Below are 19,941 nucleotides of genomic sequence, written 5' to 3'. Positions count from 1 at the left end.
AGGGCGGTGGCTTGTGTCATACCTTCGGCGATCGTTTTCTTGAGCCTGCAACGTACGGAGTCTAGCTGACTGCCGAGCTTCCTCAGCTCTGTTTATTATCTGGCCGATGTAGACGTCTTCCACGTCATCAGGATGTAACGGAAACACAGTGTCGATCGTCGTAGTCGCCTCACGCCCATGCACCAGGAAATATGGCGTAAATCCTGTGGTGTCTTGTTTGGCGGTGTTGTAGGTAAACGTCACGAAAAGTAGCACCTCGTCCCAGTTGCTCTGCTCAACATTGACGAACATTGATAGCATGTCGGCCAAGGTCTTATTAAGGCGTTCAGTAAGCCCGTTAGTTTGCGGATGGTAGGCAGTCGTCATGTGATGAGTAATGCACCGACAGTTTATCTCTGTCACAAGATTCGATTGAAAAACTTTCCCTCGATACGTAATTAACGACCTTGGGGCACGGTGTTTCAATACAATGTCTTCTACGGTGAATTTGGCTACCTTGAATGCTTCGGCTGTTTTCACGGCTTTTGTAATGGCATAGTGCGTCAGACAATCAGTGCAAACAACAATCCATCTATTGTCACAAGCAGACGTTGGAAATCGTCCGAGGAGGTTCAAATGGCTCTGAGCACAATGGGACTTAACTGCTGAGGTCATCAGTCCCCTAGAACTTAGAATTACTTAAACCTAACTAACCTAAGGACAACACACACATCCATGCCCGAGGCAGGATTCGAACCTGCGACCGCAACGGTCGCGCGGCTCCAGACTGTAGCGCCTAGAACCGCTCGGCCACTCCTGCCGTCCGTCCGAGGAGGTCAAGCCCAATACGATGGAAAGGCGTTTCGGCTGGTGCAATTGGCATGAGTCGGCCAGGTGGTTTCTGAGGAACTGCCTTTCTCCTCTGGCACTCGCTACAGTGCGACACATAGTGACGGACACTCCTAAATAAACCCGGCCAGAAAAGTCTCTTGCGGATCCTATCGTATGTCTTAATAAATCCTAAATGTCCGGCCTCAAGTGTGTCATGGAATTTCTGTAGAACATCTAAGCGCATGTGTTTAGGAATCACTGGTAACCACCTCTTTCAAAAACGGATCAAAGTTTTTCTTGCAAAGTAATCCTTTAACTACCTTAAATTGTCCTTTCACATCCTCTGACCGATTTAAGGAAGCATAATTTGAGATATCTTGGCGTCCTTCTTCTGCTCAGCAGAGAGATCCTAGAGTGCAGCGAGACAGTCATTATCTTCATCAAAGTCTTGATGGTCTTGCACAGGGTTTCTTGAGAGACAGTCGGCATATTGGTGTTTTATCCCACTTTTGCACATTATGGTAATGTCATATTCTTGAAGTCGTAGTGCCCACCTGGCGAGTCGTCCTGTTGGATCCTTAAGATCTGTCAACCAACAAAGTGAATGATGGTCTGTAACAATTGTGAATGGCCTTCCGTAGAGATACTGTCGAAATTTGCACATGGCCCAAATCACAGCAAGATATTCTCTTTCTGTAGTTGAGTAGTTTCTCTCGGCTTTTTTAAGTGTCCTAGACGCATAGGCTATAACCTTCTCTTTTCCATCCGAAATCTGCACTACAACAGCACGGATCCCATACCCACTGGCATCTGTGTGTAGTTTTGTAGGTACTCTCTCATCATACAGATCGAGTACAGGGTCAGTCGTCAGAGCTTTTTGCAGCAAATCGAAAGAACCTTGTTGAGCACCACCCCAGATAAATTTAGCATCGGCTTTTAACAAGTCTTGGTGTGGCCTGGCTTTGATACAAAAGTCTTTGATAAAACGACGGTAATAAGAACACAATCTGAGGAAGCTTCTCACATTTCTAATACTTTTAGGGATAGGAAATTCCGTCATAGCTCTCACTTTTTCTGGGTCTGGCCGTACACCTTCGTTTGACAAAGGTGTCCAACCATTTAGATTTCTTTTGCTCCAAGGGACACTCTCTTGCATTAAGTTTCAGTTCGGCTTGTTGGTACGGTCTGGCTTGTTGGAGGCACTTAAGAACGGCCCTCAGTCTTTTTATGAATTCATCAAATGTCTCTGAGAACACTATAATGTCACCTAATTCACAAAGACACATCGTCCACGTCAGGTGCCTTAGAAGATTATCCATCATTCGTTCCAAAGTTGCTGGTGCATTACACAGACCAAACGGTATTACCTTAAATTCATACAGGCCCTCAGGGGTGATGAATGCAGTTTTCTCACGATCAGCCTCATCTACTTCGATTTGCCAGTATCCCGAGTACATGTCCATGGTTGAGAAAAACTTAGCCCCTTTCAGACAATCTGGTGTATCATCAATTCATGGAAGAGGGTAAAGGTCCTTTGTAGTTATCTTATTAAGCTTCCTGTAATGAACACAAAAGCGCCAACTGCTATCTGTCTTCCTGACAGGAACCACTGGTCACGACCATAGGCTCTGCGAAGGCTGAATGATGTCATTCTACATCATTTTCTCTACTTCGTCGCAAATTATTCGACGTTCCGTTGCTGACACACATTATGCTCTCTGGCTTATTGGTTGATGGTCTCCAGTGCTAATCCAGTGCTTCACTGACGATTTGCCTAATTTGCTCTTCACCTGTGGATTGAAGCATTCAGAGAACTCTTGAAGAATGGCAGTTAGCTTCTTCTGTTGTTCCTTAGTGAGGTCTGGTGATAGTCGAGCTAGAAGATCTTGTCTCGTAGTGGTGGCGCGAAAGTAGCGCTAATTTCGCCCACAGACCCGGCATGGGAAGTTTCTATGACGCTCAGCTGTTCTCCAATTAACAGCTCAGCATTTACTACGCTCATGCATCTTGGAAGGATCTGCGGTTCTCGGCGACACTTAACTATCCACAATTCACCGAATCCGTTGTTAAACGAGATGCCAGAGGCTGGGATGACCAAGTTATTCTCCAGTGGTTTGCTTCTCTTACATTCCACTCAAGATCCATGGGTTGATGCATGGCATGACACATGACAGCTACCTTTCTAGTGCTGACTGTAGGAATGATCACTTCATCCAGCACACATAGTCTCCACACACTCGGATGCGCATCTTCCTGTCCAGAGTACCTCATCTCATCTACCATAATCTTGGAGCGACCACAATCTATAATTGCTTGAGAAGCTATCATCTGAGAATGACGTCATGATTACACTCTTGGAAGACGATGAATTCTAACAGCTGTGTATGGCCACTTATACCCACATGAATGACACATCTTCCTGTAGGTTTTACATATTTCCCATTAGCCTCCTTCAGCAGAGATGTTTTGCTGTCGACGAATACGGTTTTCTGCAACTGGCGATGGTACTTCTCCGAAATGACTGATTATGATGCTCCAGAGTCCACAAGAGCTTGGGCTGGTTGGCCATCCATGAGGACATCGACGTAGTTTCCTATCATTTTCGTAGTGATCGACGGCGGAGGATTTTTCTCTTCGACAGTCTCACCTCCAAGGAAGGTCGCAGTCTTTAGTTTTCCAGGTGGCGGCGGCTAGGTGATCGGCTGCAGCTTCTAAACGGCGATGTGGACCTTGATCGGCGTGTTGGGGAGCGTCCTCTCCAGCGGCTAGCTTGCGGCGATGGTGACCTACGTCGTCTGGCGCCCACCTCTTCTTGTTCATCTTCGTCGTCCCGGAGTTGGCGACGGCTAAGATCGTTCTGCTGTCTTTTGGCGCGGGCTCCATCAAATATCCTTTCTCGACAATAACGCATCACATGTCCCGGTCGTCCGCAGTGGAAACATACTGGTTGGTTACCCTGGGTCCTCCAGACATCAGTCTTCCTTGGTACCTAAACAGGTTCCTCATGCGGCATTGTAGAAACGTAACTTCGCCTGGGTCTCGACTTTTTTATTGTTTTAAAGGGAAATGAAGGACGAGAGATTGGGTTCAATGTCCGTTCCACTTCCTCGCTTATGACCTCTTGAACCGTCTCGGTTTTTTGCTCGACGTGCAATCCAAGTGCCTTATGAACTTCCTCTCTCACTATCCGACAACGAACACTTGTGAAATCAGTTTCTTCCTCCATCACAGACATCGATACGACGCTTGGAATCCGTTCAAACTTCTTGCGTGTAATTCTTTTTTGATGCATTGTCTCGATATACTAGCACCATTTTATGAAGTCGTCTGCTGTCGAAACCTCCTTCAGGAGTAGGGCTTGATACATGTCCTCAGCGACACCCTTCATGAGATGTGCAACCTTATCTTCCTCCTTCATTTGAGGATCCACTATTTTACACAGCTCCAAGACGTCTTGAATGTAGGATGCTGTAGTTTCTCCTGGACGCTGTGCCCTGCACTTTAATTTATCTTCAGCCTTGCACTTCTGTCGTTGTGTGTCGCCAAAATACTCGCGCAGTTCCGCCTGGAATACTTCCCAGCTTGTGAACTTCTCCTCGTTCTTCTCATACCATTGCTTGGCAGTGCCCTCCAAGTAGAAAAATATGTTAGCCAAACACACGGTGTCATCCCATTTGTTAAATTTTACTATAAGCTCGTATACCTTCAGCCACTTGTTTGGATCTTGACCATCGTCACCAGAGAACCCGGAAGGATGTCTCATGTGATGGCACACAGTTGCTGTTATCGTGACGTCATCTTCTTCTTCTGTCTCTGATAGATTGGGATCTATAGAATATGCCTCAAACTCGGGTTTCTCGCCACGTAAATGGCGGCTCTGTCGTGGCCTGATGGGAGCCACTGTGTCGTCGACAATGTGTGGTATCACAAGTTCCAATACCCAGCGCCTCCACCAGAGTAATGTCACGCAGAGGAAGGTGTTAGGAGATGAATGACGAACACTAACTTTACTTAACGAAGGTTTATTCAGCACTTGCACATACAAGAGCGCGGAGTGAACTGCCTCCAGCCGGAACACATACAGTATATATACTGTTACAGAACATTCCGGTACAATGATTCTTGCCATTTGTGGATACTTCTAGAATAGCAATGTTTCAGTTCAGGTGAGTTTTGAACTCACGACCCTCCATGCAACAGTCTAGTATCATAACCACTACACTACAGCGGCTGCACTACTCAGCTTCTTCTGCAACAATATTTTGAACAATTAATTCTGATAAAATACAACCTGAATACAAAATTAACTATTTTGTGAAATTGTCCCCTATGTGTATATTACTATCAGGAATGGTATAAGAACAAGTCAATAGTTCCACCTTACTCCATTACTGCTAGTTCCAATACAAATCAGTGTTGAACTTCCCACATAGAAGTGTTGATTTCTTGCATAGCTATAGATGTAAGCAACAACTGTATTTGCATATATCTCTGTGTATAAAGAATTTTATAATAGCTTTGCATTACTACTCTTTTTTAGTCTCATAACTGCTTTTACACAAATAATCTGACAGTATGTAGCCTCATGTAGAAATTGAAACTAACTCATCTACCTATATCCAATTTTCTGTGGGGCATAGAACACTAATAACACTTAGTTCAGTACTAGTACTTGGTGTTGCCTTTTTCATACTACTGATATCTTATCATACCAGGTCACTTCCACAAACTTTGTAAGTTTATTCAAAATCATTTACTCTCCCCATTACATAGATTTCTGTCACGTCTGGATGTTTCTGAGTCATAATCTCTACGTTGCCACAGGAGGGCCCTGTTTAAGGTCCAAGGGCCACTTGGGGCACCAGGCTGAGGCACACTAGAGGTGCCTCTTGTGAAAAATTTGACACAGAGTGTATCATAATTAGTAGCAAAACCAATCCATTTCCATGTTCAGTAGATTTAGGTTTATTTTGACAGGTCTCATGAAGAGCCCAAGGAATTGCAGCTTGGCAGGTAATGTACGTGCAAGGGAAGTAGAAGGGAAAGGGGGCATGAAATGTTTCTTGTGTGGAAAAATGGGAGGGGGGGGGGGGGTGGCAAATGACATATTGTCACTTGTGTGGAAAAATGATCCTTGTCACAGAATTTGGTAGAAAGATGTACCTATTAATTTTCCGGTTTCTTTCAATCAGTGTGGTATACTTGTGTGATATGGTAGTTTTTGTTAGAACTTTTCTGGTCTGTTATAAGCTGAGGTTTGATAGGGTCCCTGAATGTTCATCAAACCAGGAACATATGCTTGCAGACCTGTGAACATAGCTGCTGCCATCATGAAAGATGGTAGTGTCCATGACATATCACCATGAATATATAGAAGAAAGGAAGATAACTGTTTGGCAAGAATGCTGAAATATACATCCGTAGCCTGAATGAATGGGCTCAAGCCATGGTACAAAAAAACATCCCTCGAAGATCACAGGACCACCTCCATCCTGACCTACACCCTCAGTGCATTATAGTTTAAATGCCTCACTGAGCCACCAATGCACTCAGCACCTTGTATCATTTGAAAAGGGGAGAAACTGTGACTCATCAGGCCACACTATGTGCCTCCATTCCTCTGTGTTGTTTGGCTCATTAAGTAGATTTATGTGCATTTGTGAGTAATGGCCTTTTGTGAGGTACCACCCTACGCTAAATGTCCATTGCACTCCCTTCACAACTTATTGAGATGAAACTGCATTCACTGATGCCATTTCCTGGCAAGTTTGAAACTGATCATCATTGACATCCCTGTTAGTTAAGACCTTATCATGACCATAGTTAAAATGCTGTTACTTGGCTGTGAATAGTACACTATTCCCTGTAAACACATTCGACATTCCACATTGATACACTAACAAACTGGGCAACATCAGTCACAGTGTGGTTGTATGCACATCCAAATACAATATCTCCTTTTCCATTCTGTCACATCTCCTTCTCAACCTAGCTTACTGCAGTGATTCGTACAACTGACATCACTTGCCTGAAATGATTTGTCAATGGTGGATGGTCACATGAGTGCCTGCTACTAGTTCTATGTCATCTACAGAATTCCAAAGTGACAATAGTGCTCTTTTATGAGGATAGCTGATATCTTTCCCCATGAGCTGAACTCTTTGTGGACAGAATTATTGATCAATAAAATCAAAATATTGTATGTGCTCTATTTGTAATATACAAGGGTATGATATAAGATATTTTGATATTTGATAAAAAGACATATTGGTCAAGTTTTTTATAGTATATTATACAGTGTTATTTATTTTTTACAGAAATGATTTTACAGATGAATTAAATGTTGGCTTCTTAGTAGTTATATATACTGTCTGACAAAACAGTGAAGCACCCAGAAGACATGGTCGGCTGTCAAACATATAAAACACCAGTGTTTGTGTAAAAGATTATAGTTGCAATTCTCTGTGACAGGTAGAACTGCCACCGTAGTTCATTAGTGCATGAAGCACACTGTAACCCCTCCACATCTGTGCCTGCCATACAAGAACAAGTAATGGATTCCCTGCAATGTTCTTTATCATCCTGCATCATTCAGTAGTGATTAGCAGCAGCCAGACTAGGGAACTACTTTCCCATATGTAGGCTCCCATTAACGCCACAACACAAACAGCAGTGTTCGGAGACGTGCCATGAACATGGAACCTAGACTGCTGATGAAAGATGTCACATTGTATTCTGCAATGAATCATGATTATGCGCTAGGCTAGATGATCATCGTCGACAAGCATGGTAGTGACGTGGGAAGATGTCCCATTCTTCCAATGTTTTGAAGAGGCATAGTGGTATTAGTCTTGGCATCATGGTGTGTAGAGCCATCGGGTATGACTTTACATCGTAGCTGGTACTGGTTACAGAACTGTGATGGCAAAATGGTACATAACAGACATCCTGCATTCTCGCATACTACCACTCATACTACAGTATTGTGGTGCTACTTTTCAACGGAACAATTCTCATCCACGCATGGAAAGTGCCTCTGTGAAGTCTCTGTGTGATGTTGAGGTATTCCTGTTCTAGCAACATCAAGATTTGTTGTTGATAGAAAATGCTGAGGACCAGCTGAGACATCAACTCTGTCAAAGTGCCAGTATCCAGGATACCAAGGAATGACTTGCCATTGGAGAGGGTACAATGGCTTTATGACACCCTTGACAATTGTATCAGTAAATAAAGCCAGGCAAAAGAGAGTGCAATGTCATACTGATAGGTGGGTCCACTTTACTGTCAACTTCTTTGTAAATTTGCCCCAATCTTGTAATCACTGAAATAATATCACATACCCTCTCAACCCATGAAGTTTCGTTTTGTTCCCTCCTCCCCAACTGGGTGCTTCACTATTTTTGTCAGGCAGTGTATATACACTCTTCTGACACATGGAAATACACAATAATGAGATACTTGTGACCTGTATAACCATTATCTTTTGTGGAAGTCCAGAAAACAGTTCCTTATTGTCTAACATTGTCTTGATGGACAACTCATCTCTGAGAGCTACATAAAAGGTATACAGAAAATTAGTATCGCAGAAACAATTTTAAATAATGCTGCAGAGCAAATGTGGAGATAAAAGCCAAAACCTTACCATTTTCAGAAATGTTTCTTGTAGCTCACATATTTGTTAGCACAAAACAGCTGCAGTATAATTAAAGGAGCCACTCAAGTAACTGTTGCCACCCTCTCCATCTGCTCTGTGTGCCACACAAGCAAATACACTACTCTTCTCTGCATAAAATTCTGTAGGGCTGATTTTATATAAAAACAACTTTTCTTGTGAATGCCTAAGTTAACAAATTTGTAATTCTTAAAGAAAATAATCACAATGTTTTGGAATAATATCTACCATAGTAATTTTTTATCCAGATATTTCTCAAAATTATCCACTTTTTGTAGAATTTCTTAAAAGTTCACAGCTTACCCTTTGTAAGATCATTCATAATAAGTATGAAGAGCTGAAACAAATGTTTCCACATTCCCAAGATGCAATTGCTCAAGTGATTCAACAAATTGTCACAGCACTATTTTACAATGTATTGGAAGCTTACAAACTTGTGAAGCACAACCATAGAGGGTTATATCCTGTCATTAATATTCAGTAACTCATATCTGTATGGTACAGTTTATAATATAGTTTTAATGTCGCTAAGTTTGGATTTTTTTTTTTTTTTTTTATTAAAAGTAGTTCTGAAGGAGCATACCACCACAGCCACACTTTTGACATGAGCCACTTTTAGTTAAGGGACAGCACCATTTCTTACTTAGTGATTCTCAAGCTGCAATGCATCTCCTCCATTACTGGCAGTTCATGAAGCCATACTGTCACATACTTTCATGTTTTCACTGTGTTTGATGGTTCTTCATTGACTAAGAGTTTGTTACATTGTCCTATGTTTAAATTGACCCTCACACAGTATATCACCTCTTCTAAGATGGTTTAGAAAGCTATTCATTAATGAAAATGTGGTTAAGATGTGTCTGAATTTTGATTCCCACAAATTTTGCAATGACTGAAAATGTGGAAAGATAGGAAAGAAGTACCATCAATATTTTCTGAAAGTTTGAATCATAAATGTGCTCCATAATTAATTCTTATAAACAAAAATGCGTACCATAACTTCAGTTTCGAGCTAGTTGTCATAGTATTATATTAGTGAATATCTAAATTCATTACACATTTAACAATAAGTCATTACAATTTCACCAAGTAAATTTTTCATTAAGACTTTTGACTTCTTTCATTGTAGCCGATCCAGGATGTCTCATTCAATGGACCGCACTCCATGCCTGACAAAGCGGTCACATCCTGGAGCAGCAGTGAGCGTGAAAACACAAGGACCTGTAAGACGGAGCAATGAGGGACCGCCTTCATTACCATCTGCAACACCTTCACAAGACAGTGATTCTCATGAAACCCCACCAAAAGTGTTCCAGGCTGCCCAGTATGAACAGCATCTTGTAGAGACACTTGAAAAGGATATCATTCATAGAAATCCTAATGTGCAGTGGAACCGTGTCACTGGGCTGAGCGAAGCAAAAGCAATACTTCAGGTGATGAATAATATTCAGTTACACACTTATTTTAGACAGTAATATTTTGTTGAGTTACATGTTATTACTAACACAACTCAAGAATAATCAAACATTTCAGCAAAATATGATGAAAGTATTAAAAAACCAGAAGAAGGTGTACATGAGAAATGTTTCTCTACTGCTTGAATAACTTTTTGTATTTAAAATACACTCTGGATGTTTGGTATCAGAAATTATGTTTTATATCTCCTGCTTAATAAAAAGAACAGTTTAATACTAAATCATTGCATCAGACATGAGAGCAAATACCCTCATCTCAGGTGCCCTGGATATTGATTGACATCTGCACTCTTCATGCCACTGGTTAGTGGCTGTCAGGTACTGCTTAACACGACCACCATTCTCTTCCTCCTGTGTTCTATATGTAGAGGAAGCATGATGAGACCTATGTGTGTCCTACTGCTTCTTATCTTGCTCATGTGGATTTTCCCTTACAGGTACAAAAACAACAAAGTAAAACCAAATTCCATAACACACCGATGTTCAAAAGTTTCCTTAACAACTTTCCACAGAAAGAACATCCAAAATTTAACATTCTATGTTATAAATCTTCTGAAAAACTTTAACTTGGACCAGACATGCTATTGGGAGTTACAGTATTCATCTCTGAATTTCATGTATATGCTTTGCCAATGCAGCCTTGCCAGAGCCATACTCATTTTTAATCTCCTGTATATGCTGAATTTTATCAGTAGTATTTCATTGAAATGGGATACGCCATTTCCTGTCTCCATAATTAAGTACATAACATAGTTAGCCTTCCACTACTACTTCATGTAATCATCACTAACTAGCAAGACAATGAATGTTTCTCATGATGATGTGCAATTATGTAGAGACAGACACAATTTGCCTTTAAAAATAGTACTGAGTGACAGTAAGGCACACAAAAAAATGGAGATTTCCACTTGCTGAGCGGTAAGACATCGTTTCCTCAAACGAAAAGGCTATCAGGAAGATAAACATAATTTTGAGGTTGCTGATATATTGCTTTGGATACTGGAACAAAATAAAAACATAATATTTAAATAAATATCAAATTAAATAAATACTAATGTAAAAAGTGAGTTACACACATAAAATTTAGAGGTATTCAGAAAAATATCAGTCTATAGAACCAATGTTAGGGAGGACTGGAATAGTAATAGGAAGAAAAAAGAAGAACAGTGTGACAGAGTCAGTGGTGTGAAAGCAGAAGGAGCTAGGCAGATTACATAATATTGTTGAAGTTCAGACAAAGGATAATGTAGGAATGTTGGGTGTTCTATATGGACATTATCCATTTATGTAGAACGTTTTGCATCTGTGTAAAAGATCTGTCCTTTAGTTGGAAGTTACAGATGGTATGGGTTCTGAACACGTTGGAGTCTCACAGTTTCATAATCTTGCTACTTTAGGAATCATATCAATTTAAACATTAATTTTTTTCTTCGGGAATACATATATGTTAATCACACATAAGACGCATAGGAATTTCTAATAGTATTCTAAGCATACTGGTTTAAAAAAATCCTTATTTTTTCTTAGATGCAGAATATTCCCATAATTCATAATGAAGAATAGGTTATTGAACTGAAATCACTCATGTATAAAACAATGGAAACACCAGGTTGAAATATCAGCTGTATAAGAAAAGGATAGATTGCTACTCACCATAAAGATGACATGTTGAGCTGGAGACAGGCACAATGAAAATATTATTACACATTTAGATTTTGGCCAAAGCCTTTTTTAATAAGAAATCACACACACATTCATTCACACAAGCAAGCACACCTCACACATACATGACAGCCATCTCTTGCAGCTCAGACTTGTGAATAGTTGCCCCATAATCACAAATACTAATGTATGGTGCTTCACCTGGAAGAGTGACCTTCTCCGTTCTCAACAAACAGATAGATCTCATTTCTTCACAGAGTAATAGTAAGCTAGGGAAAATAGACCATTTATACTACTCACAGTTCTGCATGTAATTACTTCAGGCTGATCAGACTACAAAATTTATACTGAAACCAACTTTTTATCAACTGAATATAATGTTGATGTGATCCATATTTCATTCTTGATAACTCATTCGATAATGAATATGGAAAGCTGCTCTTGCTTTCTAGGTGACATGTAAAAACATGATATGTCATATAGCTTAGACCAGTCAGCATAAATTAAATTTTAGTGTTTTTCAACAATATGGCAATAGCAACAGAGAAAAAAATTAAACATTTAGTGTGAAATTATTGTTGCAGATGACAGTCCTCTGAAACTCTTTGGCAGTGACTAAACATTTATCAGTGTTTACAGCAATATGTAGGTAAAGTTCCTATGCCTACCAAGTGAGCAGCTCGGGGTATCAGAAAAATCAAAGGACATCATATCCTACATTAACATATTTGTAACAGGATTGCTGTTTATTTAAACATTATCTATCGTCTTACACTGCCAGATTCATACATGTTAGGGAAAACTGTCTCATGGTAATTTCTTCATGACACATGCACCATGTAGCATAAATTGATTGTGGTGGATATTATGTAAAAGCTTACCTAGACCTCTGTGAGACCTATGGTCATTTCAGAAAGTAACATAACTACTATGAACTGTGTCAATATTACTGCTAACATTCATGGCTGACACATACATTTTGAACCCTAGCCAGGTATGCGTAGTCTAAATTTGCACTTATTATTAACCACAAATAATGTTAGGAAGTAAATTTATTGGTGCACCAGTATAAAAATCCCAGAGTCTATGAAGAGGATTCTGCAAAATGCTTGGTTAGAAACTTTACAAAATATTTTAACTGCATGTGCCCTTAGAAAAAATACTTTTTTAACCTTTCCTGCACTGTCCCAGGAAATTATGTCACTGCACCATAGTGCAGTACTGAATGAAAGTATGTAAACACAATCTGCAGATTACACAGTGGTAGGGATTTTCAAATACCAAGCAGACAGATAGGAGCTTTTTGGAGAACTTACCCTTTATGCTGGTTCAACTCAGTTTATTATCCATCTGAACGCTTAGACTTTTACATAGAGTTTCATTTATTGTATTCCCATTGACATCTATTTCTAACCAGTAGTTGTAACATTTTTAACTGATTTCAATTGCATAATATAAGATTTGTAAGATAAAGTAAAATAATGGTAAGAATATCATGGGAGATTGTCAGTTCACCTGCCCAACGAACAACATCCTTGCATAACATGTGTCAGTAGACATCGAGTTATAAACACAATGTTTATGTCTGGCATAGTGGTTAAAAGAAAAATATGCAGTAATACATTTACAAATGTGTAAAAAAAATCAGAAATTTTAAAATCTTTTGCTGTTCAAAATATCAACCCTGGTGTGCAACCTCAGTTATTAAATTAACAGAATATACACTGAAGCACCAAAGAATATGGTAAAAGTGTGCATGCTCAGGTGCAGAGATATGCAAATAGGCAGAATACAGTGCTCTAGTTGGAAACACTTATATAAGACAGCAAGTGTCTGGCGCAGTTGTTAGATAGGTTACTGGTGCAACAATGGCAGGTTATCAAGATTTAAGTGACTTTGAATGCGGTGTTGTAGTCAGCAGATGAGCAATGGGACACAGCATCTCCAAGGTAGTGATGAAGTGGGGATTTTACTGTATGACCATTTCACGAGTGTACTGTGAATATCAGGAATCCGGTAAAACATCAAATCTCCAACATTGCTGGGCCATAAAAAGATCCTTCAAGAACAGGACCGACAATGACTGAAGAGAATTGTTCAATGTGATAAAAGTGCAATCCTTCTGCACATTGCTGCAGATTTCAATGCTGGGCCATCAACAAGTGTCGGTGTGAACCATTCAATGAAACATCACAACACAAAGCTTTAGGACAGTCAGTACCAACATTGGACTGTTGATGATTGGAAATATGTTGCCTGGTCAGAGGAGTCTCATTTCAAATTATATCAAGCAGATGGACGCCTATGGGTATGGAGACAACCTCAAAAATCCATGGACCTTGCGTGTCAGCAGGGGACTGCTCAAGCTGGTGGTGGCTCTGTAATGGTATGGGGCATCTGCAGTTGGAGTGATATGGGACCCCTGATATGTGTAGATACAACTCTGACAGGTGACATGTACGTAGGCATCCTGTCTGATCACCTGCTTCCATTCATGTCCATTGTGCATTCCAACAACACCCAACACATCCAGAATTGATACAGAGTAGCTCCAGGAACATATCTGAGTTCAAACACTTCTGCTGGCCAAAAACTCCCCAGACATGAACATTATTGAGCATATCTGGTATGCCTTGCAATATGCTGTTCAGAAGAGATCTCCACCCCCTTGTACTCTTACAGATTTATGGACAGCCCTGCAGAATTCATGGTGTCAATTCCTTCCAGCACTACTTCAGACATTAGTCAAGTCCATGCCACATTGTGTTGTGGCACTTCTGCATGCTTTTGGGGGGCCTACATGATATTAGACAGGTGAATTGGTTTCTTTGGCTCTTAAGTGTGTTTAGTAGCACTTGAAGAAAATAAGTAAAGGTACAAGAAGCTGCTTTCATTTTAGAAAGTATGGCATAAAGTTCCTGATGTTTCAGATGACAGGCTAACATTTCAGATGGTTAACTTTGCATATAAGCACAATACACAAAATTTGTCAGCAAAAAGCCTAATAATAAAGTTTCGAGGTTAACATCTATGATCATGATGAAGAACTAAGATATAGGAGAACAAGTGTGGAGGTACTTAGACATTCACATACTGTGCATTATTTATTGTTTATGAAGATGTATACATCAATGAAATAGACACTGAAGAGTAATGGAATGATACACATTTCCTTAGTAACATACAGTACCATGATGATGGTGGACACTTGTAATGGCATGGGGTTTGCAAGAGACTAGTTGCCCCATGGACTCTTACTGATTGATGATTCACATCTAGTGGAAACTAGTCTAATGATGTGTAGAATCCCAGGCTTGCTCAATAGGACTGAAATCAGACCATACTCTAATATCCATAGAGCACCACACTGACAACATTCAAGAGTGATGTGATGATGTGATGATGTGGTTATTTACACACATCATAAAAAGTTTTGTGTCACCCCAGTTCCCAGAACTCCTGAAGATAGTCATTGACTGTGGATATTGTATCACAGACACAGTCCCTTTGGCTGTTCAGAGATGTCACTAAACCTGCCTGAAGATTTAAACAACCACGCACGAGCAGTGACTATTAGATGGAGGGGGTCCGACTGCTGATCAGCTCCAGTCATTCCACCAGGAAGGAGGTACACGGCTCATGTTATCTGTAGTTCAACCAAGCCTAGATGGTCAATGCCACAGTTTGATCATGTCCACATTGTTACTTTCAGCCAGGAAGGATTCTCAACAAGGAAAGTGTCCAGGAGTCTCAGAGTGAACCAAAGCAATGTTGTTTGGACATGGAGGAGTTACAGGGAGAAAAGGAACTGTTCATGACATGCATCGCTCAGGCCACCCAAGGGCTACTACTGCAGTGGATGACTGCTACCTATAGATTATGGCTCAGAGGAACCCTGACAGCAACGCCACCATGTGCAATAATGCTTTTCATGCAGCTACAGGACGTCGTGTTACGGCTCAAACTGCACGCAATAGGCTGCATGATGCGCATCTTCACTCCCAACGTCCATGGCGAGGTCCATCTTTGCAACCATGACACCATGAAATGTGGTACAGATGGGCCCAAAAACATGCTGAATGGACTGCTCAGGATTGGCATCATGTTCTCTTCACCAATGAGTGTCGCATATGCCTTCAACCAGACAATCGTCGGAGACCTGTATGGAGGCAACCCAGTCAGGTTGAATGCACTCTGTCCATCAAGTACAGCAAGGCAGAGATTCCCTGATGTTTTAGCATGGCATTATGTGGGGCTGACATACACCATTGGAGGTCATGGAAGGTGCTGTAATAGCTGTACGATACGTGTATGCCATCCTCCAACTGATAGTGCAACCATATCGGCAGCATATTGGCGAGGCATTTGTCTCCATGGACAACAATTCGCACCCCAATCGTGCACATCTTGTGAATGACTTCCTTCATGATAATGACTTTGCTCAACTAGAGTGACTAGCATGTTATCCAGACATGAACCCTACTGACATGCCTGGGATAGATTGAAAAGGGCTGTTTATGGACAACGAGACCCATCAACCACTCTGAGGGATCTACACCAAATCGCCATTGAGGAGTGGGACAATCTGGACCAACAGTGCCTTGATGAACTTGTGGCTAGTATGCCATGACAAATACAGGCATGCATCAATGCAACAGGACATGCTACTTGGTATTAGAGCTACCGATGTGTACAGAAATCTGGACCACCACCTCTGAAGGTCTCGCTGTGTGGTGGTACAACATGCAATATGTGGTCTTTATGAGCAATAAAAAGGGCAGAAATTATGTTTATGTTGATCTCTATTCCAATTTTCTGTACAGGTTCTGGAACTCTTGGAACCGAGGTGATGCAAAACTTTTTTTGATGGGTGTATTATTATCATGCTGAAAATACATATCTCCAGTAGGATCATATAAATCACAAATATAAACACATGATCTGCCAGCCACTACCTGAATCCTTAGCCTATGAATGATAGGAGTACATGCACCAGAGGTCACGTTCAGTCTCATATGAATTTCATCACATGAAGAGACTACCACTTATTAGACTGCATCTTGATCGTTATAGGATTACACACACATTTTGAAATATGCAATTCTGTACTGGAACTCATCTGCCTTAGTGACCTTTTACCTTTTGTTGAGCATCCATTTGCAATGTTTTTGCCCTTATGCTAATTGCTCTGGTCTGCGAGGTGTGGTTTGCAAATTGTTTATTGTGTGATGGCGGTTTTTGTACCTTATGGTGATGCGATAGGTCTTGATGGTATTGTTTCCCAAATATTGTGTACAAAAATAGCAAGTGATCTGGAGGGCTGTGGTTTGTCTATCTAAGGTTAAATTCTCAGCCCAGTGATGGAAATCCCTACCAGCTAAATTTTGATAACTGTAGTTGCAGTATTACCTGGATCAACATAGCCACTGTATATACAGGAAATTGTGGCCAATGAAAGCTCCAGTAGCTGTATAGCTTCAGGGATGAAGCTGTCCCTCGCATCTGACTTGTGTCACTTGTCAGTCAAACATGTTGCCTTTCTGTGTGCAGCTATTCTGTGTACAGCCAGTGCATGGTCTGACTACATTTCAGTCATGTACCATACTGAAACACTCAATTCAGTGAAACAACAAAAGTGCTATTACTCCAATGTGGTAGCAATCAGTTTCCCATCAGCATACATATCTGACCTCATACAGATGCAAATATTCTGTTGTAGAAAAACTGGCTCTGTAAACCTGTGCTATTAAGAAATCTGTTTTACTTACTTTATTTTAATTGAGTCATATTTTTAGTTACTTAACTGAGTAGGACATACAGTGAGAAAGTTGGCGTAACTAATTTAATTTTGAAGCCAAAAAATCCACTATGAGAATGTTACAAATATTCTTTCCAAGATCCTCAAAGAACATGCATCAGTCAAGTGAAATTATTTCTATTTCCGGAACATACATTGCCATTAAATCTACTTTATTATTAATTTACAAACTCATTTCTTTCTGATAAATGGAGAACTTCCAGAATGAATGTTCTATATAATCATCAATTACTGACCAGTGAATGGCATATTGACATTTACATAGGCTGAAAAAGCACTCTATGTTTCAGGAAGCCATGGTACTCCCAATGCTGATGCCTGATTTCTTCCGTGGAATAAGAAGACCATGGAAAGGAATTCTTATGGTGGGACCTCCAGGAACAGGAAAGACTATGTTGGCTAAGGCAGTTGCAACTGAGTGTGGTTCAACATTCTTCAATATTTCTTCAGCAACACTTACCTCAAAATACCGTGGAGACTCAGAAAAGCTTGTGCGACTATTATTTGAAATGGTACGCTTATACAATAATGGAAATTCACTTAAGTTTTCACTAACTGCATAAAAATCACTTTTAATCAGTCAAAGTAGCAATCTGGTTTTAGAAGTCAGTATAGCACAATCAACCATTTATAAGTCATGAAAGTAGTTGCACTTTGCCTACGATTCAGAGATTTTGAGAAGGCTATAAATTTAATGTCAGTAAATTCTCTTCTGACAGTCCTTGACAGACAATACATTGATTCAACCTATGTTATTATGCTGATGAATGCATAAACCACTGCAATGACTATCATTAGATTTAACCAGGATAACGGGAATTTTAAAATTGAGAAAAGAAGCATGTACGGAGTTTTGTATCACCGATGCTATTCACAGCAGCCCTAGGTGATGTTTTCAGGTACATATGGTGAAAAATATTTGTTAATGGAATGTAACAGAACAACCTTCATTTTGCTGATGACATTGTGTTGTTTGCCTGCAAATGATTTGTAATCAGTACACAGGAAAAAAATTGTACAAATTAACAATGAAGTTATAGAACCAGTTGAAAAGCTGTATTTCAGACATTTGAAGACAATGGCAGTGTATGCAGCATAAGAAAAAAAATATAGGAACAAAAGTGGCCTGGGTTGCTTTGGTACACTAAATTTCGAAAGTAAGCATCTGACGTGTATGAAAAGTAAAGCTTGCAGTTTGTGTATTTATCAGTTATGCTTATGTTAGTGAGATAATGCAGAATCTGTACAAAACTTGAGGGTTTTTCAGAGAGCAATAGAAATATGCATACCATAGACCATAATGGTCTAAATAAAGTAACTTTCCTTTTTTCCAGTTCATGGATAATAATTTATTTTTTAGAAGTAAGCAGATTTTTTAAAAAGTAGTGCCCTGTTTTGTATATGGGAAAATACTCATTTGCAGTTGTCCTAATTATATAAAGAACAAATCAGCTCTATCACTGTCATAAAAGTAGACTGTCATTAACACTACATATATTTACATTTGACATTATAATGAAGAATCCTGTCTTCAACACATCTAGTAAGGAAGACAGCACTGTTAGTGTTACAGAGCCTGAGGAGATTATAGAGCATATTTCTACAGACAAACCATGCAGCACAGTATGTCTTTTTGGAGCTGGTTTGGTATAATTTGCTATTAATCTCAAGAACAGGACAGTTGAGTTAAAAAACTGAAACTGTGCAGATTCTAATAGTACATTTTAATACTCTCTACTCCATTTGCATTCAAGCTGGAACAATCTAGATCACAGTGCTGGCAAAACTAAATTATTACTCTGTAGTATAACATTTATTGCAGAGAAATATTCCTGAAAGGTTAAAATTATGTGACTTATGTGGAAGGCAAGCAAAGATCTATACTCAGGTTTCAGTCTGACATAAAGCTTTAACCCGTTGGGAATTTTTATTATTGCTTAAAGTTTACTTCAGGTTTAATGTTTCATTCTGAGAACAACTTCAAGGCATTTACATTGTACACTATTTTGTTTTTAATAGCATTTCATTAATTTCTTCAGAATTGATATGCTTGTTGCTACATTCTGATTTTTTTAATGTCCTCTGAGCTGATTCTTTCAGTGCATCATCCTTCTCACACTTTATTTTACAGGTTTCAATGCATTTTCCTCCCTTCCCTTCCCTTTTCTAAAATCCTTGGAATTTGTAAACTAAGTTGATACTCTTTGTTCTCAGTTCAACTAATATTAATAATTCTAAACTGAAATGGAAAATTGACACTTATGAGGTTCCAGTAGAAAAACACAAGAACAGCAGATGATAAAGATAGTAGACTTTGGAATCAGATGTTCCTTTATTGACTAAAATAGAAGAAAGGGCTGAAAGAAAAGGGGCAATTTAAGAGATATGCAGGAGACCCAACCAGGTTCCCAAGTCAAAAAAGTCATATTGTCACAGGATAAGAAATAAATAAATAATGAAACCAATGGATAAGATTTAAAAACTAGAAGACGAAAGTGGTGGAG

At 39.8% G+C, this 19,941-nt stretch overlaps 1 protein-coding gene across 2 annotated transcripts in view; it reads left to right on the top strand.

The window, feature by feature from the left end:
- The window catches only part of LOC124721695 (katanin p60 ATPase-containing subunit A-like 1), a 202,182-nt gene that overhangs the window by 139,299 nt on the left and 42,942 nt on the right, over positions 1-19,941 (top strand). For both annotated transcript variants that reach the window (XM_047246779.1, XM_047246780.1), the window contains 2 exons: positions 9,612-9,915; positions 17,728-17,949. In XM_047246779.1, the coding sequence (XP_047102735.1) occupies positions 9,612-9,915; positions 17,728-17,949 (526 nt within the window). The remainder of the gene's footprint in view (positions 1-9,611; positions 9,916-17,727; positions 17,950-19,941) is intronic.

The sequence above is a fragment of the Schistocerca piceifrons genome, chromosome X (assembly GCF_021461385.2).
Source record: "Schistocerca piceifrons isolate TAMUIC-IGC-003096 chromosome X, iqSchPice1.1, whole genome shotgun sequence".
Taxonomy (NCBI): Eukaryota; Metazoa; Arthropoda; class Insecta; order Orthoptera; family Acrididae; genus Schistocerca; species Schistocerca piceifrons.
Note: the sequence above shows the minus strand (reverse complement) of the source record. Positions and strands in the feature narration are given on the sequence as shown.